The following is a 20,830-nucleotide window of genomic DNA, read 5'->3' on the forward strand; positions in this document are numbered from 1 at the left end:
ATTTACAGGCCTTAAAAATTTTAATACGTTCGAATAGGTTTTTGATTTATGTGCCGTGTATTTGAAGAATGAGAAGTTATCTGCTCCAATTTAAGCAACCAAAGGTAATTAAATTGAGTCGTGCCTAGTTCGTATAAGGGAAATTGTTTTGTTTGGTTATGATTTTTTAAAACATTCTTCTCAAATATCATTAAAAAAATAAAAATAAAAAGTAGTTATGATGTTGAACAACCTATATATCAATAATATCGACTTTGATAACCATGGATCTAAAAAATAAAAAGATTTTAACCCCTAACAATGATATTTCTTGTGACACAATTTTCGATAACTTTTAGTTTTAAGAGTTCACAAATTTGTCATATCCGCACCATTTTTTCGAGTTTCAGAGTCTAGCCAGCTTCAGGAATATATTTGCACGGAATTATAGTATTGGCACTTTGCAATGAGTTATTGAGGTGTGGAGTTATTGAGGTGTGGCTTTAACAAACTTCATAAAATCACATTGAATCGTTATGTAAATAAAAAGCCTTAAAAATGTGATTTTAATTGGAAAAAAGTTTATATGATGTTGTGACCTTATTTATGCACTAATCAACATTATCAAAAAAAAATTGCAGTTTAAATTTGGCACAATCTTAAACAATACCTTACTTTTTTACACTATTTTAAAATACTTGTCAAATTTACACCATCAAACTAAAATAGATTATGTAGAACATTTTCCATCTAACTAAAATAGATTATGTAAAACATTGCAACCTTATATTTTCTAATAAGAAGATTGTCACTTTATGCATATTGTACCCTTTTAACAATACATATACATTGTACCCTTTTAACAATGCAAAAATATGTACCAAATTTACAGGTGAGGTTTATATAAGGTGTTGACCTTAAACAATCGAAATAAGACACCTGTAAAATTTGCCAAAACATGCATTTTTGGTGATGAAATCTTTGTGATGATTTTAAAATCTATTTATGATCATCTAAAGTTAAAAAACTACTGCAAATCAAACAGATATATAAACACTTGATAATCTTATAAATAGATGGTCTACATATGTTATAAGACATGCTATTTTAAAAACTTTAAATCAAATTATTCTTTCATATCCACACACATTAGAGTAGAGATGATAAAATTTAGGGGTTTTTACATCAAAATAGCATTTATTGTGTTTTTTGAGGTGTCCCTCATTCCCTTACTAACGACACCTTATATAAACTTTTTCTTTATTTATTGTACTTTTACATCACCACCTCAATGCCTTCCTCCAAAATCGTCAAGGACTTAAAAAAGTAAAATAAATGGTGTAAAAACTTCGAAATATGATCTATTAGACATGTTTTTTATGAGTCACACGACTCATATTTAGGAATGAGTCCCCTCTTAATAAATTATATAATTGACATGGATATTTGATCAATTTTATTTTTAGATCAATTTCCTTTTTATGAAGATGCAATCCATGACGTGAAGAACATCAATATGTAAGAAAATAAATATTAAAAACTACAAATATTAATTTATGAATAAAATAGGGACAATTGCAAACCCCGAGACTTTTGCGCACTTTACCCCCACCCACTTTTCCTATCAACTTCTCACAAAAAATAATGTTTTCTAGCCAATACCCCTTATACACAATAGTTTTTTTTTTGACGAAAATACCCTTCCGTCATGTAACAAACCATTTTAGATCCCAATAAAAAAAACGCTCGACCACACTTGTACAAGACTGGACTGCTCACTTCAAAACGCTGGACTGCTACTTCAAAACGTCGGACTGCCCCTTCAAAATGCTGGATTGCCAATACCTGACTGGCCATTCAAAATGCCAGATCGCCGACACCTGAGCATCCCTTCAAAATGCCGGACTCCAACTTCAAAATGGTGGACCACCCATTATAGCAAAAAATAATAATAATCGTCGGACCGCCACGACCATTCCAGCAAAAATAATCGCCTAACTGCCTGTTCAAAATGTCGGACCGTCGTCTCCAATGAAAATATTTTGTTATGTGAGGGAAGAGTATTTTCGTCCAAAAACAAATAAACTTTTTTCCAGGGTTATTTGCTAGGAAAAGCCGGGTGGGGTAAAGTGTCAATTTTGGAGGGTTTTTTGCAATTTACCGAAAAAAAATGCTTACACAAGTGGTTTTAAATTTTGAGATTAGATATTATGAGACCATATTTGGTTTTAAATTTTGAGATTAGATATTATGAGACCATATTTGGTTTTAAATTTTGAGATTAGATATTATGAGACCATATTTGGTTTTAAATTTTGAGATTAGATATTATGAGACCATATTTAGTACGAAGAAATCACAAATCACTTTTCACCACTAGATATGAAATTCAATAGATTAATGTGTGTCACATTGTTTGTAACATTTAATTTTAGACTTTGTACCAAATCGATGATTATAACTATCGGTAGCTATTGCGACCTCTTGGTATCATTACATCCATCTCCTAATTTTGTTGGGAAAAAAAGTACTAATTTTGTTGGGGAAAAAGTTTATATAGAGTCGAGGTTACCTCAAAATTTTTATTAGAAGAGGTTATTTTGATGTTCAAATATCCTCAAATTGACATCTCGACATCAAGATTTATGAACATAACAAAACAATGAATTTCAAGTTTTTGAAATAGTGCATCTTGTAATACATTTGTGGATCGACCATTTTCAAATATTTATAGATCTCCTTGATATACACTATTTTAAAGCTTTAAATTTTGCAACTAAAAATAAAAACATATTTTAAAGCTATCACTTTCATTGTCCAGGGCCTCGACCCCATTTGCATGCACACGTATGTTTAATGACTTAGGGGTCGCAAATATAGGAATGCGCCGCCACACCAATTTTCCTTCTCTAGGTATCTGTAAGATTCAAATTAATTTCAGTTTCGCTGTTCCCTGTCGATGCCATTGAAGCTCTTGCATGTATGGTGGTCCTTCTGAAGCAGCCTCTCTGTATAACCCCAGTTTTTTAGGGTTTACGTGTATCTTTGTGTTTTTCCCGCTTTTTATCTCTCTCTCCGGAACTTCAAAGGAAAATCTTATATCTTGGAACACCTCTGGCTTCTTTTAATGGAGCCTTATTGATATTTTGGGTTTCATTTGCTCGGAAATATGTGGGCTCGTCTTAAGGTTTTTCGCTCGGACGCTCTGAGATATTCTAACAAGAGTCGTGGGTCTGCATGGAATGTGGCTTCTTTCCACTACTTAGATGTTCCAAAGAAGAAGGGCAAGGTTGGCCCACTTCAGGTGCTTCTGTTTTTCCTTCTTTTATTATGTTCAAGTGCTTTGCTTATGCAAATTTATTGCCATGATTTGTTGATGTTATATAATGCAGGATTCATTGTTGAATCAAACTTTCACTTTAGTGCTGCTTTTGCTAACTAAAGCTTCGGACTTTCTTGATGGGGTCCTTCATTTTCATTTTTTCGTTTCTCCCTCTCTCTGTCATTGCAAAATTTTCAGATTCTTGTATTAGTTCCAGAGTGGGTTTTTTTGATAAGTAAAACATTGAAATAGTTCGCAATTATCATGCTTGGTTGCAGGAGAGGAGGATGGTGGATAGATCTACGCTTTGGGTAAAAGGAGGAGAAGGGGGAAAGGGGTGTTGGAGCTATCGACGAAGCCGCCATGATCGCCGAGGAAAACCTGATGGTACTCTCTAATTCTGCATATGTTAGCATAAGTTGAATATTGCTCCCTTGTTTTTCTTTTTCTGGCTATTTGCTCATTTTGTATCACAGTAATAATTCGAGGGTAGTTTTGATATACGCCAAAATTGAGATGGAATTATTGATGTCTGTTTTTATGTACTGCAGTTGTTGATTAAGATTGGGATCACTCTTCATGTATGTTAATGGTGGTGGTGTGTCTGAGTTTCTGCCTTTCTGGATATTTGCTCCTTTCGTTTCACACAGTAATAATTTGAGGGTGATTATGATACACAACAATCAAATTAAGATTTTGATATATGTTTTCATGCACTTCAATTGTAGACTGAGTTTGGGAGGACTCTTCATGTATGCTAATGGAGGTTGTTCCTTTTAACTATTCTAAGTTATATTCTTTTAGGAAATAGATAACTTTAGGGGAACATAAAGAGATTATGGATTGAATAATTCCCTTTCTGGATATATAAGTATTTTTAGGATGGAAATGATTACATGATTTACAAATGGTACATGAATAGTCCTATTTGTGTGGGTAATGAGCCGATATTAACAACAAGATATGTACCAGTAACCTCAAATGGCATTGTATACCATAGGACATTAATACCATATACCTTTGGAACAAGGAGGTTACAATCACTTATAGCCATCAAATGTGAAATCTGATAGTGTACATGTATCACAAATTTTTTTTCCCGTTGAACTTTGAGCTTGGTTAATAAAACAGACCTTGCCACTCAATTTCACATCCAATGGTCAAGATTAATTGTGACCTCTGTGTACCAAATAATAATGGTCCTATTGTATATTCTACCCTAAATTTCTTCAGTCGGCTTAATCGTTGTGAACTTTATAGAAAGCTCAGTGGATATATTTGCTGTTAGCTGATTACCAAAAATATTGGGAGCTTTTTCGTTTCCCTACTATAACTTCTCTATGAATGAAATGATTACGTATCTGTATGCACTCTGAGATAAAATAAATTCTGATGCAATGCTCGGTCATTACTTTTTCATGGGATCAGTAGTTTCTCAGATGAGCATGAATATAGATACGACAAGATGTAACTCCGCCATTGCCACTCCCAAGCTTGGATGAGAAAGGAGGAGGGTTGTGTTAGGTTGGTAGCCAACGAAAACTTTTGTCACATCCCTATTATGAATAGCTGACTCCAAATAGTTGGGATAAGGCTCGAATGATGATGATAATTATGATAGATAAAGCAAGAGCAAGACCCATAATAGAGGTTACTTTGGCACAAAGATTTAGGCAGCAGCCATATGAAACAACGATGTTCTTCAGTTTCCAATAGGAAGGAAAAGATTAGAGCGAGTCTCAATGATTGTAATGTCCCTAAGCTATATGCATTTGGGTGTACCAATGTCATGGAAACATTTATATTGCAACAAATTATTGAAAATACATACATGCTCTTAGCTGTTGTTTATAAGTGGGAAAATATCCTCTAAGTATAGTTTTGTGTATTCAAACCCAACATCCACTGTATGTACATTCCCATAGATGGTGGGGGATAGACTTCTGCTCACTTTTATGTCTTCCCATTTTATTATATGGGAATAATTGTTCATCTCCATTGTTGGAGGATAAGTGTAGATGATGGATGTTGGGTTTGAGTACCCAATGCCATACTCGTACCGATTATTTTGTATGTCCCTTGTGCATATAGGTAGTGGCATTATGCATAAACATTAAACTCAGTAATGTTTAGGCCTTCTACTTTGGGTTGTTTTGTGTATATGTGAGATTATGCTAACATAGTAAAATTCTGTAGTTTATTGTCTCTTTTTGCCTTTTTATGTTCTTTCGAGGTTATGGGGATTTTCTTGGATTTTTCTAGGTGTAGGAGTGAGTAGACTGACTTCAAAATCCTAGCTAATACCTTTTTGGTGTTATTATAGGTGGCAATGGTGGAAGAGGAGGAGATGTGATTCTTGAATGTTCTCCGGCTATCTGGGACCTAAGCAACTTACAACACCATCTGGTATGCAACTCCATTTCTATAGCCTTTCTTCAATTACTCATCATCTGTAATACACTTTGCTTGACGAGAAGCCAGAGGGGAATTTATCTTTTAAAAAACTATAAAATTAAATGATAAGTTGATATTGTGGTCTCCTCTCTGGAGAGACCATGGTTAGAGGAATTTGACAATCATTTCACCCTTATCTCATTGGTTTGAGATGAGGGCAAATGATATTTCTCGTGAGTGGTTCATTTTTGCTCATAAATCATGTCTTTAACAGAATGCTAAGAGGGGGGGCAATGGATTATCCAAGAACAAAGTGGGAAGCCGAGGGGCCGACAAGGTCATAAGCCCTAAGTCATTACAATATCTATGGATTTTCTCACAAACTTGTTCTTATTTATCCCTTATTATGACTTGTATGTCAATTAAATAGCATTGTTTTTCCTCGTTTGCCACCAAATGGCAGGTTGCTCAAGTACCAGTGGGTACAGTTATTCATCTTGTTAGGGGATCACTTCCGTCTTTGGAAGAAAGCATTCAGAGTCCAACTCGGAGTCCTGATCTGGCACCATGGGAACTCCCTGGTGCTGTTGGCGTTGAAACAGATATTCACACTCATACAGTGGAATCCAAAAAGGAAAAGCACTATAGTAAGTCGTTGAATGTTGATCAAATTTCAACAGCCAATGAACTGGAGTCAAAAACTGATGAGGAAGAATGCTTTTCTAGAATTTCAAAGGGGCTCCATGAACTCAGTTTCAAATCTGATGAGGGAGAGGACTTTCCTAAAATATCGAAGGAAATCAATGGACTTGACTTGAAAGCTGATGAGGAAGAATATTGTTCTTACTCTGAGGAAGACGTTGAGAATGATGATGAGGAGGTTCAATCAGATTACATGGAAATGTCTTCTGAAGAGGAGGAAGCCATACAATATTCGGTGGCGGAGTTTACGAAACCTGGGCAACGAATAGTTGTTGCTCAAGGAGGAGAAGGTGGTTGGGGCAACACATCTTTTGTGAAAGTTTCTAAGAGAACCAAAACCACTAGACATGAGGATGTTCACCCTATTAATGAGATTTCAGATGAGGAGATCTCATCATCAGAACCTAATTGTGAAGGTCAACCAGGTTCAGAGGCCCATCTTATATTGGAGCTTAAAAGCATTGCTGATGTTGGCCTTGTAGGCATGCCAAATGCTGGTAAAAGCACACTTTTAGGGGCCATATCGAGAGCCAAGCCGAGAGTAGGCCACTATGCCTTCACCACACTAAGACCCAACATAGGAAACCTTCACTATGAGGACTACTTCTCTGTCAGTGTTGCCGATATCCCTGGACTCATAAAGGGGGCTCATGAAAACCGGGGGCTTGGCCATGCCTTTCTTAGACACATTGAGCGCACCAAAGTTATTGCCTACGTGGTTGATTTATCAGCGGCTTTGGATGGGAGAAAGGGAATTCCACCATGGGAGCAATTAAGAGATTTGGTGATGGAGCTTGAGAGTCATCAGCCAGGCTTATCAGATCGTCCTTCCCTTATTGTTGCCAATAAAATTGATGAAGATGGTACTGACTGTGTGCTTGAAGAATTGAAAGGAAGAGTGAAGACAGTTCCCATATATCCAATTTGTGCAGTTTTGCAAGAGGGGATAACTGAGCTAAAAACTGGGCTTAGAAAGCTAGTTAATGGGGAAGAAGTGCAGAGGCTCGAATTATCGGCTATTATGGTCGACTAGGCTTCTTCTCTCTTGAATGGGTTCATTATGTGGTATGTTGGTAGGCTCATGTTTTGGCTTGATAAAGTGTGCTGTCCAATGGACTATGGTTTATGGCATGCCAATGCTAAGTTTGTCATCGATTCCCACTAATGGATGGTTTGGATTAACCTTAAGTTGAATGTCCCTATGGCCTCTGCTTCTGTTAATTGACCACCATCCATCAGTCTGAAAGAATGGTGGATGTTGCTTTTAGGTACTATACTTTACAGTCCATTTTATGATGGTATACTTGCTTTGGGCCTGATACTTATTAATGCATCAAATTGTCCAATAAACTATTGGCAGTTGAGTACAACAATTGTCTGCTCAGTTTCCTTAAGTCAACATGCAAAAGAAATTTCATATTGGCCAAACTATGGTCCTTGAATATTTTGGACGCTTTTAAGCTGATGGTAACTTTCAATATCCGAAGGAAGTTAGAGGAGAGGTTCGTTTTGTAATTTTCATATCGATTAATGGCTTACTTTCGAGTGTCAAGTGATGATCTCGAGTTATGTCATGCATCCATTCGAAAAGATGAACTTGTACACTTCTTTGAATTTTCGAGTTCTATGTTACATATCTTTGCAGTTTGACTTATAGTCCCCCATGGAGGAAAAAACTGGTCAGCTTTCACATTCGAGTATGTATTCCTGTAAGTGAAGTTTTGTTCTTTTATCATCCAGTTAGAAGTATTGATTCACCATAAAAAATACTCTAAAAAGAAAAAGTATAAGAAATATGCATTGATCAAGCATTTGACTTTGAGATGTCCATTTTCTTTGTAATCTGGATTTTTGATGCTTTAACCTATTGGGATTATATACTTGAATTGTTTGTCGATCAATGTATTATTTGTTTCAATAATCTTGTTGATAATTAAATTCTTTAGGTTGTTCGGTGTTTCTTATGCTTCATTTAGGATCAGAATTTGGTGGCGACAACAACCCATTGTTGTCAGTGCCTTATTGCATCTGTACAGTAGAAAAAGAAGGTAGGAAGCCCTTTTTAAGTAGTGTGCATGGCAGCACAAATGAGAACAGGTGTTGGCATACCAACACCATTGCCTGCCAACACCATCTCATGCATATGGCGCCAGATTCCATTATTGAAGCCTTTCACGAAACCAGCCTTAGTAAAGGATGGTTTGTTTTGGTACATAAGCGTTTTGAACTTCTTTTGAATTAGTTAGCTTGTAGAGTCTTTTCCTTATTCCTTATAATCCTAACCAATAAGAATTGGGGTTTTCCATTAATCTTGTGCCTGTTTTGTGTGCTTTTGCAAATTAATAAGGGCAATAACATGTGAAGCCAATAACATCAGAGAGCACCACTGGTGCTCTGCTAGTTGGGGTTTGATCTGTTTGCTCAGATTAGAAAGTGATATGCACATTTTGCTGAATGACGCCCAACACCAATTGTCCATATGTACATCAACAAGCTATGAACTTAACTGTTCCTGCTGAGTAAACGTGACCATTCACTGTCGTTGGATAAAATAGACATTGGATGTTGGGTTTAAGTATGCTATTTCATACTCATATGCAGTATGGAATGTTTTCCATTTTTTCTTTTCTTTCGGTTAGTTTCAGAATTGGATTCTTCCATTGTAAAGAATGCCATACACTAATAATACTTGTTACATCCATCATTCAGTTCAATATGAGAATGGTGGAGATAACTGTTCTTAATTTTCAAAAGAAAAATTATCGTTCTTAATGGAGTATATTCCAATGTTGTCAGATTCGCTTCGGAGTCTTTTTCTGTTTGGTGAGAAAATGAAGCAATTCTGTGCTTCGGTCGATTCAGGGGAAGACTTCGGATTTTTTTTAAAATTTAATCTAAATAAATTAGATATTTATATATAAAATATATAAAAATAATGGAAAATTTTAAAATAAAAAATAAAAAAAAAATTTAAAAAAAAAGAAAAGAAAAAGAAAACATACTTTTATATAGGTATTTCTTTTCTGACCAAAGCAGCTCGAAGCTTCGGCCGAAGTAGACCCGAATCTGACCGAAGCGAGCACCACGCTTCTTTTCGCTTTGGTTTATGCTTAAAATCCGAAGGCTTTGGCCAAAGCGAAGCAAATTTGATGTGCAAGAGATTTGGTATATTCATTTCAGTATACCATTAGTGTATTTACCTCACCTTTAAACCTTGGTTCCCAGTTCCTATCTGCAGTTTGCAGGTTGTGGAGCGTGATGTGCAAGAGCTTTTAAGACTGTGGAAATGTGTGGGAAACTCACATTCCCATTTCTCTCAAGCAGGTGAAATTCCTTCCTATAGAGAAAAAAACGGGTTCCCTTTAGACATATTCTGGCTAAAATTATTCGGTTTTGGGGTATGCTGGGCAAATGTCTTCCTGCTTAACTATTTCACTTTTAGTTGAACCAAGGAATTGTTTTTGCTGTTAGTTCAATTCTTTTTTACCCAGGTGAACTCCCAGCTTACAAATCAGGGTTTTGCTAATTTCCAAAATTTGTATTGGATTACCAACCTTGAACAACTTTTAAATAATAATAATAATAATAATAAAAAGAACTTGAAAAAGAATTTGCAGCAGATTGTATGTTTCAGCCAAAGCTGACCTCTGAAAGGCACGGTAAGGCCCTTCAAGAGGCAACTTCTAGATGGTCATTCCTCTTTGCAAAGCCCTCTTGGTCTTCGAAAACTATCTTGCTTGCCTGCAAAAACAATTTACTTTTACCTTTACATGAAGGGATGCGACACTGAAGATTTTGATAATATTCCTCCACACATTCTGCTAAATAAATAAGAAATTTCCCCATTGCTTTTATAGTGATTCATGTTGAATGTTGCTCACCATGCTTGTCATGCGCTATTTTGTCTATTGCATTCAGGTAATCCGATAATAATATGATAGTTTATGCAATTATCGTGTGTTCCTGGTCTTTTGTTTTTTTAGTCGTAATACTTGAAGCATAAAGCTCCAATAGTTATTTTCCTCAGATTCCACTTGTGCGTCCAAATAATCACAAACATGATAGTTTATTTTTATTTTAAAAAAATCACACGCATGTAGTTAAACTGTTCTGCCAGTATTGAGCCATCATGTCCAATGTTTCTTGTTGATGAGTATAACATGTCAAATTTGCCAATATTGCTGCCCTTGTCCACAACTTGGGAGATCTGCTTTGTTTAGAGCATTTCCTCCTGAATTGAATTTTCTCGGTTAATATTTTATGGTCTTTTTCTTTCTTAATACATCTCCATTTTCTACGTACACCTTTGCGCTTATAGCTTGGCAGGACAATGGCATTTAAACCTCCTCAAACGCAAGATCAGGCCTAATTTTTGTCCCAAATTTATTAGAAAAACCAAAAAGACATTCCAAATCCAGCTGAACTCGGTTAACTTATTTTCATTTTCAGCTGATTTCTGATTATATATGGAGATTTCAACCAATACAGGAAGTAAGTAAAATTTAATAACAAGTATTAGAATTCTATTGAAGGAAAAGTTTCTGTTTTTGTTCGATCATGACAGCATTCTAGAGAGATCATATCAAATAAACTGATGCCTTTCTGATCTCTGTGTTTCTTTGTTACAGTTTCAGCTGAATAATTGTTTGTTTTCCTCTCCCTGCAAAAATGTCCTGGTGAACCATATTTATTGAATATATCATTTCCATGGATGTGGATGCTATGAAAGAAACCAGGGCTCCTATGCTGGAACAATGAGGTAACTACGCCCCCAAACATGTTTTCCTATCGAGAAATAACAGAACCTTGCACATACTTCTACACAGGATTAGAGTAAAGAAATGACCTGATGATACTGAGAAATAAAAGAAGGTAACCTGAAAATTGAAGGTATGCATAAAAAGGTGCAAAGGAAAGAAAATAGAATTCAATGGGACTATGCTATAGCAACAGTCTATGGAAAAAAATTTCCTTTTTCTTTTCTTGGGACAGGCATTGACCAGTAGGGGCCGGCCAAGGCAGAGTTATAGTGCACATGAGATACATATAGTTGCAAAATTTCTAATACTAGAAGTAAATGAGGGAAATTTTTTCCATGCTATTCTATTTTCTAATGAATTTTTCTTTTAAAATTGGTATTTTGTATTCTTTGTGAGAATGCATTTTATCTTCGTTTCGCTCGTGTGTCCTAAGGAAAAACCCACTATAAGTACTAACGTTCAATAAAAGAAAAACCACTCTAAGTACTATAAATACTTACCATGGAGAGAAATCCATGCATAGTAAATATACTATAGAATCCATGCATAAAAATTCATAATAACTCACAAATAAAATGGAACCTTAGAAAGATTTAGTGAGAATATTATTTAAAAATATGAACTAGAGAGAAGAAACATGAGTATCTAAATTAATTGGAAACTTGCAAAAATCGATTACTACTGAAATAACAATTCCAACCAAAAGTTATTCCCACAATAAAACATTTATATGCAAGAAAGGAGGAATTCGAAGTAGGAATATTTTGGGGGGACTAAATAATAGATAAAATTAAATAAATTGTTGTAAAGGTAGTATTTTACAACTCAGGAAAAAGAGTAGATATCCCTTTTGAAGTTGGCTGTATTTCTAGGTCCCTAAACCTGAAACCTACAATCTGAACCTCAGTAGAATAATGTAACGTAGCCTAAGAGGCCATTAGTGACTATACCAGTGTAATAAAACCTCAGAGTATCCTCACCTATAGTTTCAATACCCTACAACCATAGACTATAGTTTCTAGAAACCCTTAGGAGGCATCTAGTAGGAATCCTAAAACCATTATGATTATCCAGAATCAATTTAGGAACTCAGATGAAAAGGAATTGTCTTGGATCCAAATTGCGCAAGAAATCCATGTAGAATGCGTCAGACCAATATAGGAATAATGTGGCCTGCAAAACTAGGTGAGATGCATAAGCTCACATCAAGGGTGTCATAGATCCAGGACGCAATCGCTGCGGATCCGATGGCTATGTGTTGGAAGTTTCTGGAATGAATAGGTAGACCTTTTCCGGGCATAAAGAAGCAATTCATAGAAGTTCATAAGAGTTCAAGTGAGGACCTAAGTTCTTGAGTTTAGGAGAAACCGTAGAGTAAAAGCACTGGTAATGGCAAATCTAGGGCTTATGGAGTTCTTTATCACTGTTACATGGTTGAAATTCTAACCGAGTATTCAACTTTTTTTTTTTGCAATTTTTTTGCAAATATTTAAAAGTTAACAAGACTTTGTAACATATTTATTGCATCACATTTGAAATTCATTGAATCATAAATTTTAATTTGGACAATGACATGGTCATGATACGAGTACAACATGGAGACATACCAAGAAAAGTCCCATGTCTTTAATTCATATACTACAGAATTTAAAATGTCATAATTAAACCACAAAAAAATGCCATATATGAACAAGAAACCTATCCACATATATACATGATTTATGTAGTATAGGGCTTATACAACTATAAGGATGAAATTTTTTACCATTTGCAAAGGAAAAAGTTATAAGAATGAACCATAGAGAACCTTTAAAAGAGAGATATATTACAGAAAGAGCGAAGGAGCCCCATGTTTACAAATAGGGCTGAATGACACGAAGGACATGTTACCTCAACAACCTGAACCAGAGAGAGAGAGTGTGTGTGTATGTGTTTTAAAAAATAACAAAGAGGGTTGAAGAGAGAGAGAGAGAGAGAGAGAGAGAGAGAGAGAGAGAGGAGGGGGGGGGGTAAATATTTACAAAGAGGGCTGGATAACATGTGGTATAGTGCTTGAGTTGCTAGGCATATCAAATACTAGTCCTCTTTCTCTTTTTGCATCAAACTTTAATACCTCATTTTTGATGTCTTGCAAATTGTTGAGGACATCTCTCATGTCCATCCTCCCCATTGGTGACTCTAATGAACAAGAAAGCCCAATATCCATAATCTCCACTATGCATGGCAGCTTTTCATTTGGCCTCTCTGATCGCCTGTTTGTGCCACCAACTTCTAACAATTTTGCATTGACAATTTCCATCACTTGATGAGGATACGCTTTGTTCACGAACTCACGAAGGTTCATTCCATTTATAAACATATCATCAGTGGGCTTCTTGCCTGTGAACATCTCCAATAATAGAATCCCAAAGCTATAAACATCTCCCTTAGTAGATGCATTAACATCGAAACTATACTCTGCAACAACAACATTTTAACTGAATTAGACAACCACAATAAATAAAATAAAGAAAATATGGAAACATGAAAACTTGCAAGAATGATTTGAGGCAAAGTGATGTTAGATAGAAAACATAGCTTGGGTGCCATTGAAAGCGATGTTGTTGATACCTGGAGGGATGTAACCGATTGATCCCTTGAGTCCGAGTGTACTATCTGGTGTTCCGATGGAGCAACTGGAGAAAGGATTCTCGCCAAGCCAAAGTCACCAACATGTGCAGTTATATCTTCGTCTAGAAGATTGTTACTAGGTTTTAGATTACAATGCACAATTGGTGATGGACAATCATGATGTAGATATTCCATGGCATATGCTACATCTATCGCTATGCTTAATCTCTGCATGAGATTCAAATTCAAATGTCGACTTTGGTTCTCTCTAACCATAAGAGAAGGGCTTGGTGGGTGGAGCCACTTGTGCAAGCTTCCATGGCACAGAAATTCTAATATTAGAGCTTTGCAGTCATTACCTTGGAGACCACGGGTAATGCAACAAGTGATTAGCTTGACAAGGTTCCGGTGTCGGATTCCTCTAAGAGCTTTGCATTCGGCTGTGAAACTCTTGAAATCTCTGTGATGTTTAAGATGGAGAACCTTTATTGCTACGACCATCCCATCTTTAAGAGTTCCCTTGTAAATAGAGCCAAAACTGCTTAAACCGATCAAATTTGTAGAATCAAAACCGTTGGTGGCAAGAGAGAGTTCTTGGTAAGAGACTTTTCTGTATTCCCTTTTGAAAGGCATTTTATTTCCCAGTTTTTTTCTTCGAATTAGTACGATTGTTGCCCCAAGTATAATTGCTAAGATAGGCAAGATGACGGCTAGAATACACTTGATGATTTATGTCTGTGCTGGATCTTTTGGAAAGATTAGATGGGGCAAACAGGAAAAGTTCATAATCCTTGGACCCCCACAGAGCTTGTTGTTTCCTCGGATATCAAGTGAATTACTATTTAAGAGTATCCCTTCTTTTGGAATCCCTCCTTCGAATTCATTGAAGGATAGATTTAATCTTTCTAGATTCCAAAAGCGCAATAGAAATTTTGAGATATTTCCGGAGAGGTGATTGCTAGAGATGTCAAGGTTTTTGATTGATTTCAGGTTATTAAATGATTCTGGAATTTGGCCTTGCAAATTGTTATGAGAGAGATCCAAAGCCTCTAGAGATTCAATATTACCTATTGACTTCGGAATGGGACCTTCCAATGAATTCCTGCCCATGCGAATGCTTTCAAGAAGGTATAAATCGTTAAATGAATCTGGAATAATTTCTGAAAGCTTGTTCTCAGATATGTCAATTTTAGAAAGTTGGATGGCAAGCAGCGAAGCAGGTATGGTTATATTAATCTTGTTTTGGGAGAGGTCCAAGTGAGAAAGACAGGAACAATTTCCAAAACTCGATGGGATTCCACCATATAATTTGTTCCTTGATAAATCTAAATATTCCAAAAGATGAAGTCGTCCTATTGTTGAGGGAATGCTTCCATTTAAGTAGTTGTGATCCAAACACAATTATGTCAAGTTCACAAGCTTTCCAATCTTTGGCGGAATGGTTCCACTTAAGTTGTGATCCAATCGTAAGTACCTCAACTGCACAAGCTTTCCAATCTCCTTTGGAATGCTTCCAACCACACTATTATGAGATGCATCCAAATAACTTAATGACGACATGTTGTAAATTGAGGGGTACTATTATGAGATGCATCCAAATAACTTAATGACGACATGTTGTAAATTGAGGGGTGGATACTACCACTTGAATTATTTACTCTCAGACGCAAAATCTCAAGTCTCTTCAGATGGCTCAACTCTTTGGGTATCTCCCCGGTTAGAGAGTTATAAGGGAGGAAAAGCGAGTTTAGAGGTGAAAGGTTTCCAAGAGAAGGTGGGATGTTTCCTTCTGCATTAATATTTGAAAGATGAAGATGTTGTAGGTTTGGTAAGTTACCTATTTCCATGGGTAAGGCTCAATTCATCTTGTTTCCGGAGATGTCCAGATATACAAGAGTCGTGCAATTTCCCAAACTCCATGGGATTTTACCAGACAAAATATTATATGACAAATCCAACGATTTTAAGCACTGCAGTTGTCCAATTGCTGCCAGAATATTCCCTACTAAGTTGTTGACTCTCAAATCCAACTCTTCCATGCTCACAAGGTTTCCGATTTCGAATGGGAGGCTTCCTTCAATGACATTTGAGCTCAGGTCAAGACTCTTCATGAGAGATAAACGTCCAATCCCCCTTGGGATGTTTTATGAAAGTTGTTACTATGGAGGTGGAGGGAGGTTAGAGAGGAGAGATTACCAATGTGAGGGCTGATGGTGCCACTCAAGATAGAATTACTAAGATCCCAGTGCTGCTACTCTCTCATTTTGCTCATCGCATGTAACTCCTCGCCAATCGCACACACGAACACTTCGATTCCACGAGTCAAACACCCCATCTGGATCATGGCTTAGGTAGAGAGAGAATTGATCCTTCGAAAGATTGAAGGTGGTGGAAGGTGCCTCCAAAGAGAGAGAGGGGTAAATGTTTACAAAGAGGGCTGAATAACAATAGGTACACTGCTCGAGCTGCTGAGTATATCACATAATAATCCTCTCTCTCTATCGCTCTTTGCATTCAATTTTATTATCTCATTTCTGATGTTCTGTAAATGTTTTAGAACATCTCTCATATCCATCCTCTCCTTTGGTGATTCTAATGTACAAGAAAGCCCAATTCCCATAATTGCTATTAAACATGGTTGCATTTCATTTAGCCTCTCTGGTCCCTTGTCTGTGGCACCAACTTTTAATAATCTTATATCAACAATTTCCATCACTTGATGAGGATATGCTCTGTTCACAAATTCATGGAGATTTGTTCCATTTGTAAACATCTCATCAGTGGGCTTCTTTGCGGTGAACATCTCCAACAATAGAATCCCAAAGCTATAAACATCTCCCTTGGTCGCCAGGATTCCGAGCTGTCCAAAATGAAACTCGTCAAATTTTAGAACACTAGATGAGATGTAAGTGAAGATTTCTATATTTATTGTCTTCTCTTATTGCTCATTTTTTGTTCAAGGGATTGTATATTATGAGACCATTTATCTTTGTTACAAGAAGGTCACAATTACTCTTAGCCATTAGATGACTTGTGTGTATCACAAAGTTCGAGAATTTCTTTTTGAACTTTGAGTGCAGAGTGCATACAATAACATTCTTACAACCACTCGATTTGAAATCTGACGGACAAGAGTATTCGTGACCTCCTTGTACACAAAGTAAACAGTCACTTTGTGTACTTTCCTTTGTTTAATGCTAAGATTGGTGCTTTATTTAAAGGAAAAAGTTTATATGTTTGCAACCTTAAAATGTAGAATTACAGATGCACTTAAAAATCCATCGAAAAAGGTTGTTTTAAAAAACCTCTAATTGATCATCTTGACATCGAGATGTATGAACGTGAAAAAAAAAAAGGATTTGAGTCCCAAAAATAGTGCATCTTGCAATACATTATCTAGACTGTCCATTTTCAAGATTTTCATATGTTTATAGATCTACTTAATTTTAACCATTTTTTGAGTTTAAAATTTTATAATTAGATATGAAACTAGATTTTGAGATAATCTTAAGAATTTTTTTCACAAAAATTACAAGTTCTGATAAAATTTGGAGGTGTGCCTTAAATGGATTGTTTAAGGTTGCAACCTTATAGAAACCACACCCTTATCTAAATCTCACTAATTTAGATATAGTTCATGTGTTCTATTGGTCGTGCTTTGGCTTTTGATAGTAAACATGAACAAATTTAATGAAGAGTATTCTAAAGTACTTAAAAATTATAGGGAAAACTTACTATATTTCCCCACCTGTATGGATATATTTCCTACATCTCCCATCTCCCTGCTATTCGATCTGAATGGATGGTTGGGATGACTTCAGCCATAATGTCACAAGTGAGGCACTAACTATATGATCTAGATTTGATGTCATAGAGTATTTTATTTTTAGTTTTTTTTTCTACTAATCATATGAAGATGAAATTTGGTACGTCTCATCATCTCAACAAAACACACTTTGAAAAAATGACCAAAATACTTTTAAAAATTTTAGGGGTATTTTGGTCATTTTATTTTATTGGGAATAGTTTTTTATATTTTTTCAGGTGCGAGTTTAAGAGAGGAGTGGACACCCCAAATTCAATGTCAATATATTTTTCAGAATTTTTTTTAAAAAGATTGTGTATAGGCATGACATTGTGATTGGGGCCATCTCTATTGTCCATTCTGAACGGACGGCTGGGAGATGGGGACATAGGAAAAATATATATAGGTGGCGAAGTATATTAAGTTTTCCAAACAATGTATATTCATAAGCACTTATGGTTTGAATAAGGGTATGATCCTCTTGATAGAGCGGTTATTGTTTAGAAGGAATTTTAATATGTATAGCACTCTCTCTCATTGTTTAGAACAAATCCTTTTCATCTATCTTATTGTTTTGAAGCAAGTTTATAATAATTGCTTTTGTAGCTCAACGATTTTCCCAAGGGACCTGTGGAGGAGGAGACAAAAGAGTTGGAGAATGAGGAAGGCCTTCTCAGGATGAGATTGGTCCCCAAATCCAATGGGGAAGAGGATGCCCTAAAACGTAAACTGGTGGAAGTGAAGTGAAGAACAGGTTGAAGGACATGGCATTGAAACTCACATTGCAAAGAGAACTAAACAAAGTGTTGATTGAATACCTAAAGAAGGCCATGGACTCGAATGCAATCTTCCAAGGGTGAAAGGGTATCAAACTAACCATTACTTTGAAATTATAGCATAAAATTGTTTACTTTGAGTACAAAAGGATGACGACCACCTCTAGTCATCTAATTAGAGGGCTGCACTCGGGGTTATACTATTAGTGATGCTCAAAATCTAATAAATTTTCTTTTGTGAAACTTTATGCAGAGAAATGATATACACCAGCTATCCGATTTTAAATCGGACGGCTTGAGGTGTATGTGACTTTTGTGTTCGCAAGGTCACATGTGTTTCAACTTTTTAGATTCAAAATTTTGCCAAAATTTGAATCTTTTTGGGACATGGTATGCTCTAGCATTACATAAACACATGTAGCATCAAATTTTAAAGAAAATTTATTAGAAATTATTTTAGGGACATGCAACCTAGTCTGGATCTTGTATTGGTTGTTGCTCGTACCCTAGTTATTGAAACATAATTAGCTCACATCTAGACCATCCATTTCTATAATGGATGGCCAAACCAATAAGAACATGCTAAGTTGGGATTATAGTGGCATTATCATCCATGGCTATCCGTTTTAGAAATAGATGATTATGATGATGCCATGTACCATTCATAAAATATAGGGAAATTTTTTATACATCTCATTTTTCAACTCTTTAAGATTTTACCATTTCTCTACTATTCCTGCTCCAAATTACGTGTATTTTGATGGGCATTTTGAAATGAAATTAGAATATATGGGTAAAATGTTAAAATAATCAATATCTTAAATGTATTTTGATAAATTTCCCTAAAATATAATGCATAGTATCATGTGTTTGCTTGTCTATGTCTTTATTTATTTTTACTGCTCAATTATCGCATTTTAAGTTTTTAGTCTAATTTGTTAGCGTTGTTTTCTCTTATTTAAAATTGTAGAAATGGAAGATGTGAAGAATATGGAGCATGAAGGTCACCAAGAAGAAGAATGTTGAATTAAGGAGGAAATTTATTTGTTTTGATTGATCTCACTGTAATGAAAGTAAACATGGCAGGATGATTCTTAATTGCCTTTTCTCTTTTGAATTGGTGAAGCATTATTTAGGTCATTTAATGAGATGATTATTTCACTCATTCCCAAAGGTTTTACATCTTTATAAGCTTTTTTTTACGATGGGTCTTCTTGCTTGTTCGATTTTGTGGTGACATGGACTTAATTTTGGGGAAACATTATTCTCTTTTACCCTTAAATATTTGTATTTTATATTTATACTCATCTTTTTTTTCCAAGATTCCCTTCATTTTGGACTTTAAAGGTCTAAAAGTGAACAATTTCAGATCGAAGTCATGATGAATACTTTAATTTTGAACCTGCAAGTTATGAACTGAAATACGAAAATTAACTTCGACTTTAAAGATCCAAGGTTATACTTCGAATCATGAGGAGCCGAAGTTAAAATTTTCGTTGGACCTTAAAGGTCGTAAGTGGTAAAAAATTATTGACTTTGGACCTTGAATATATGGATATCAAAACTTTTAACTTAACTTTAGATCTTGAAGATTGAAAATCGAGAATTTTTTTACCACTTTGGACCTCAAGGTCTGAAGTGGGGGAATTTTTGAAAGAAATGAAAAAGAAAAAGAAAGAAAGAAAAAAAAAGGGTCTGTACCTAAAATGTAAAACTTTAGGGGGAGAACTGTACTAACAGAAAAAAGGAAAGGAAGCTTATAAGTGTAGAGAGGGAAAATTGTAGCGAGGTTTTGTGAGAAATTGAGTTTGTATCTAGTTTTCTCAACTAAGAGTCATTTTGTCAGTTATTTCTATTGTATAATTAAAAAAAATCAGTGATCATCTTCGTCTATGAATGTGATCATATCTATGATGTATTACATAAAATGTTGGTGTTTTTTTTTAATTTTTGAATTATTTATTTCTTGTTCTAATTTCTTACTTGTTGCCGTGTTTTGCTCGTTCTTTATTTTGCCAAAAAAAGCAACCAAGTAGGTTTTAGATCTTCTATGCATGACGGTCTTTTTCTTGATTATTAAAATGTATTTTTTTCTTATCTTTTTATGGGTTTGTGTTCAATTCCATCTTTTTAGTATGATGCTTCTATGCACAACGATCTTTTTCTTGATCACTAAACTGTGTCTCTTATCTTTGTATAGGTTTGAGTTCAATTCTATCTTTTCCGTGTGATTTGGGACTGCCCAACGCACCCAAAACAAGTGAGCAGTAATTTAAAACCCATCGATTCAGATCGTGGAATCGCCGATGTAGATTATGAATTAGCCAAAACATAATCGATTTCACATTTCAGAGTATCGAAACACTAAAGTAAACAATAACTGGTATGAGAAATTTAATATCCATGTGTCACTTGGTCTTTCACTAGAATCCTTCAAAGGTTTTCTTTCGCTATGGTTATTGCTTCACTGACAGGCTCCTCT

General features: G+C 35.4%; 3 protein-coding genes across 4 annotated transcripts; 2 read left to right on the forward strand and 1 right to left on the reverse strand.

The window, feature by feature from the left end:
- The first annotated feature begins 2,686 nt into the window (after window positions 1-2,686).
- On the forward strand, window positions 2,687-8,047 carry LOC148780689 (GTP-binding protein Obg/CgtA). Of its 2 annotated transcripts, XM_006848099.4 has the most exons (5): window positions 2,687-3,283; window positions 3,580-3,688; window positions 5,625-5,707; window positions 5,970-6,032; window positions 6,159-8,047. In XM_006848099.4, the coding sequence occupies exons 1-5, from the start codon at window positions 3,149-3,151 to the stop codon at window positions 7,428-7,430; spliced, it is 1,662 nt and encodes a 553-aa protein (XP_006848162.1). In that variant the 5' UTR covers window positions 2,687-3,148; the 3' UTR covers window positions 7,431-8,047. The 2 variants fall into 2 exon arrangements, with proteins under 2 accessions (XP_006848162.1, XP_088729284.1); XM_088873158.1 differs by lacking the exon at window positions 5,970-6,032 and having other exon boundaries at window positions 2,806-3,283.
- LOC18437901 (uncharacterized) lies at window positions 7,525-19,513 on the forward strand. Its single transcript, XM_088873159.1, has 7 exons — window positions 7,525-7,665; window positions 7,758-7,899; window positions 8,043-8,106; window positions 10,847-10,888; window positions 11,026-11,156; window positions 18,179-18,436; window positions 19,319-19,513. Exons 1-5 carry the CDS (start codon window positions 7,653-7,655, stop codon window positions 11,089-11,091), a joined length of 327 nt encoding a protein of 108 aa, XP_088729285.1. The 5' UTR covers window positions 7,525-7,652; the 3' UTR covers window positions 11,092-11,156; window positions 18,179-18,436; window positions 19,319-19,513.
- LOC18437900 (uncharacterized) lies at window positions 11,163-16,570 on the reverse strand. Its single transcript, XM_088873753.1, is given in 6 exon segments — window positions 11,163-13,614; window positions 13,689-14,456; window positions 14,541-15,092; window positions 15,928-16,009; window positions 16,011-16,204; window positions 16,369-16,570. Coding segments are annotated over 6 exon segments (2,238 nt in total). The 3' UTR covers window positions 11,163-13,174.
- Window positions 19,514-20,830: the final 1,317 nt, after the last annotated feature.

The sequence above is a fragment of the Amborella trichopoda genome, chromosome 8, assembly GCF_054954075.1.
Source record: "Amborella trichopoda isolate Santa Cruz 75 chromosome 8, AtrichopodaSantaCruz75HAP2 v2.0, whole genome shotgun sequence".
NCBI lineage: Eukaryota > Viridiplantae > Streptophyta > Magnoliopsida > Amborellales > Amborellaceae > Amborella > Amborella trichopoda.

Bases quoted from the DNA above. Each gene is read 5' to 3' on its own strand.
- LOC148780689 (XM_006848099.4), top strand. From the start codon at position 3,149: ATGTGGGCTCGTCTTAAGGTTTTTCGCTCGGACGCTCTGAGATATTCT. The intron at 3,284-3,579 runs GTGCTTCTGTTT...GCTTGGTTGCAG, and splicing joins GCAAGGTTGGCCCACTTCAG to GAGAGGAGGATGGTGGATAG. The intron at 5,708-5,969 runs GTATGCAACTCC...TGTCTTTAACAG, and splicing joins GCAACTTACAACACCATCTG to AATGCTAAGAGGGGGGGCAA.
- LOC18437901 (XM_088873159.1), top strand. The intron at 7,900-8,042 runs GTTCGTTTTGTA...ATATCTTTGCAG, and splicing joins CGAAGGAAGTTAGAGGAGAG to TTTGACTTATAGTCCCCCAT. The intron at 10,889-11,025 runs GTAAGTAAAATT...TCTTTGTTACAG, and splicing joins GATTTCAACCAATACAGGAA to TTTCAGCTGAATAATTGTTT.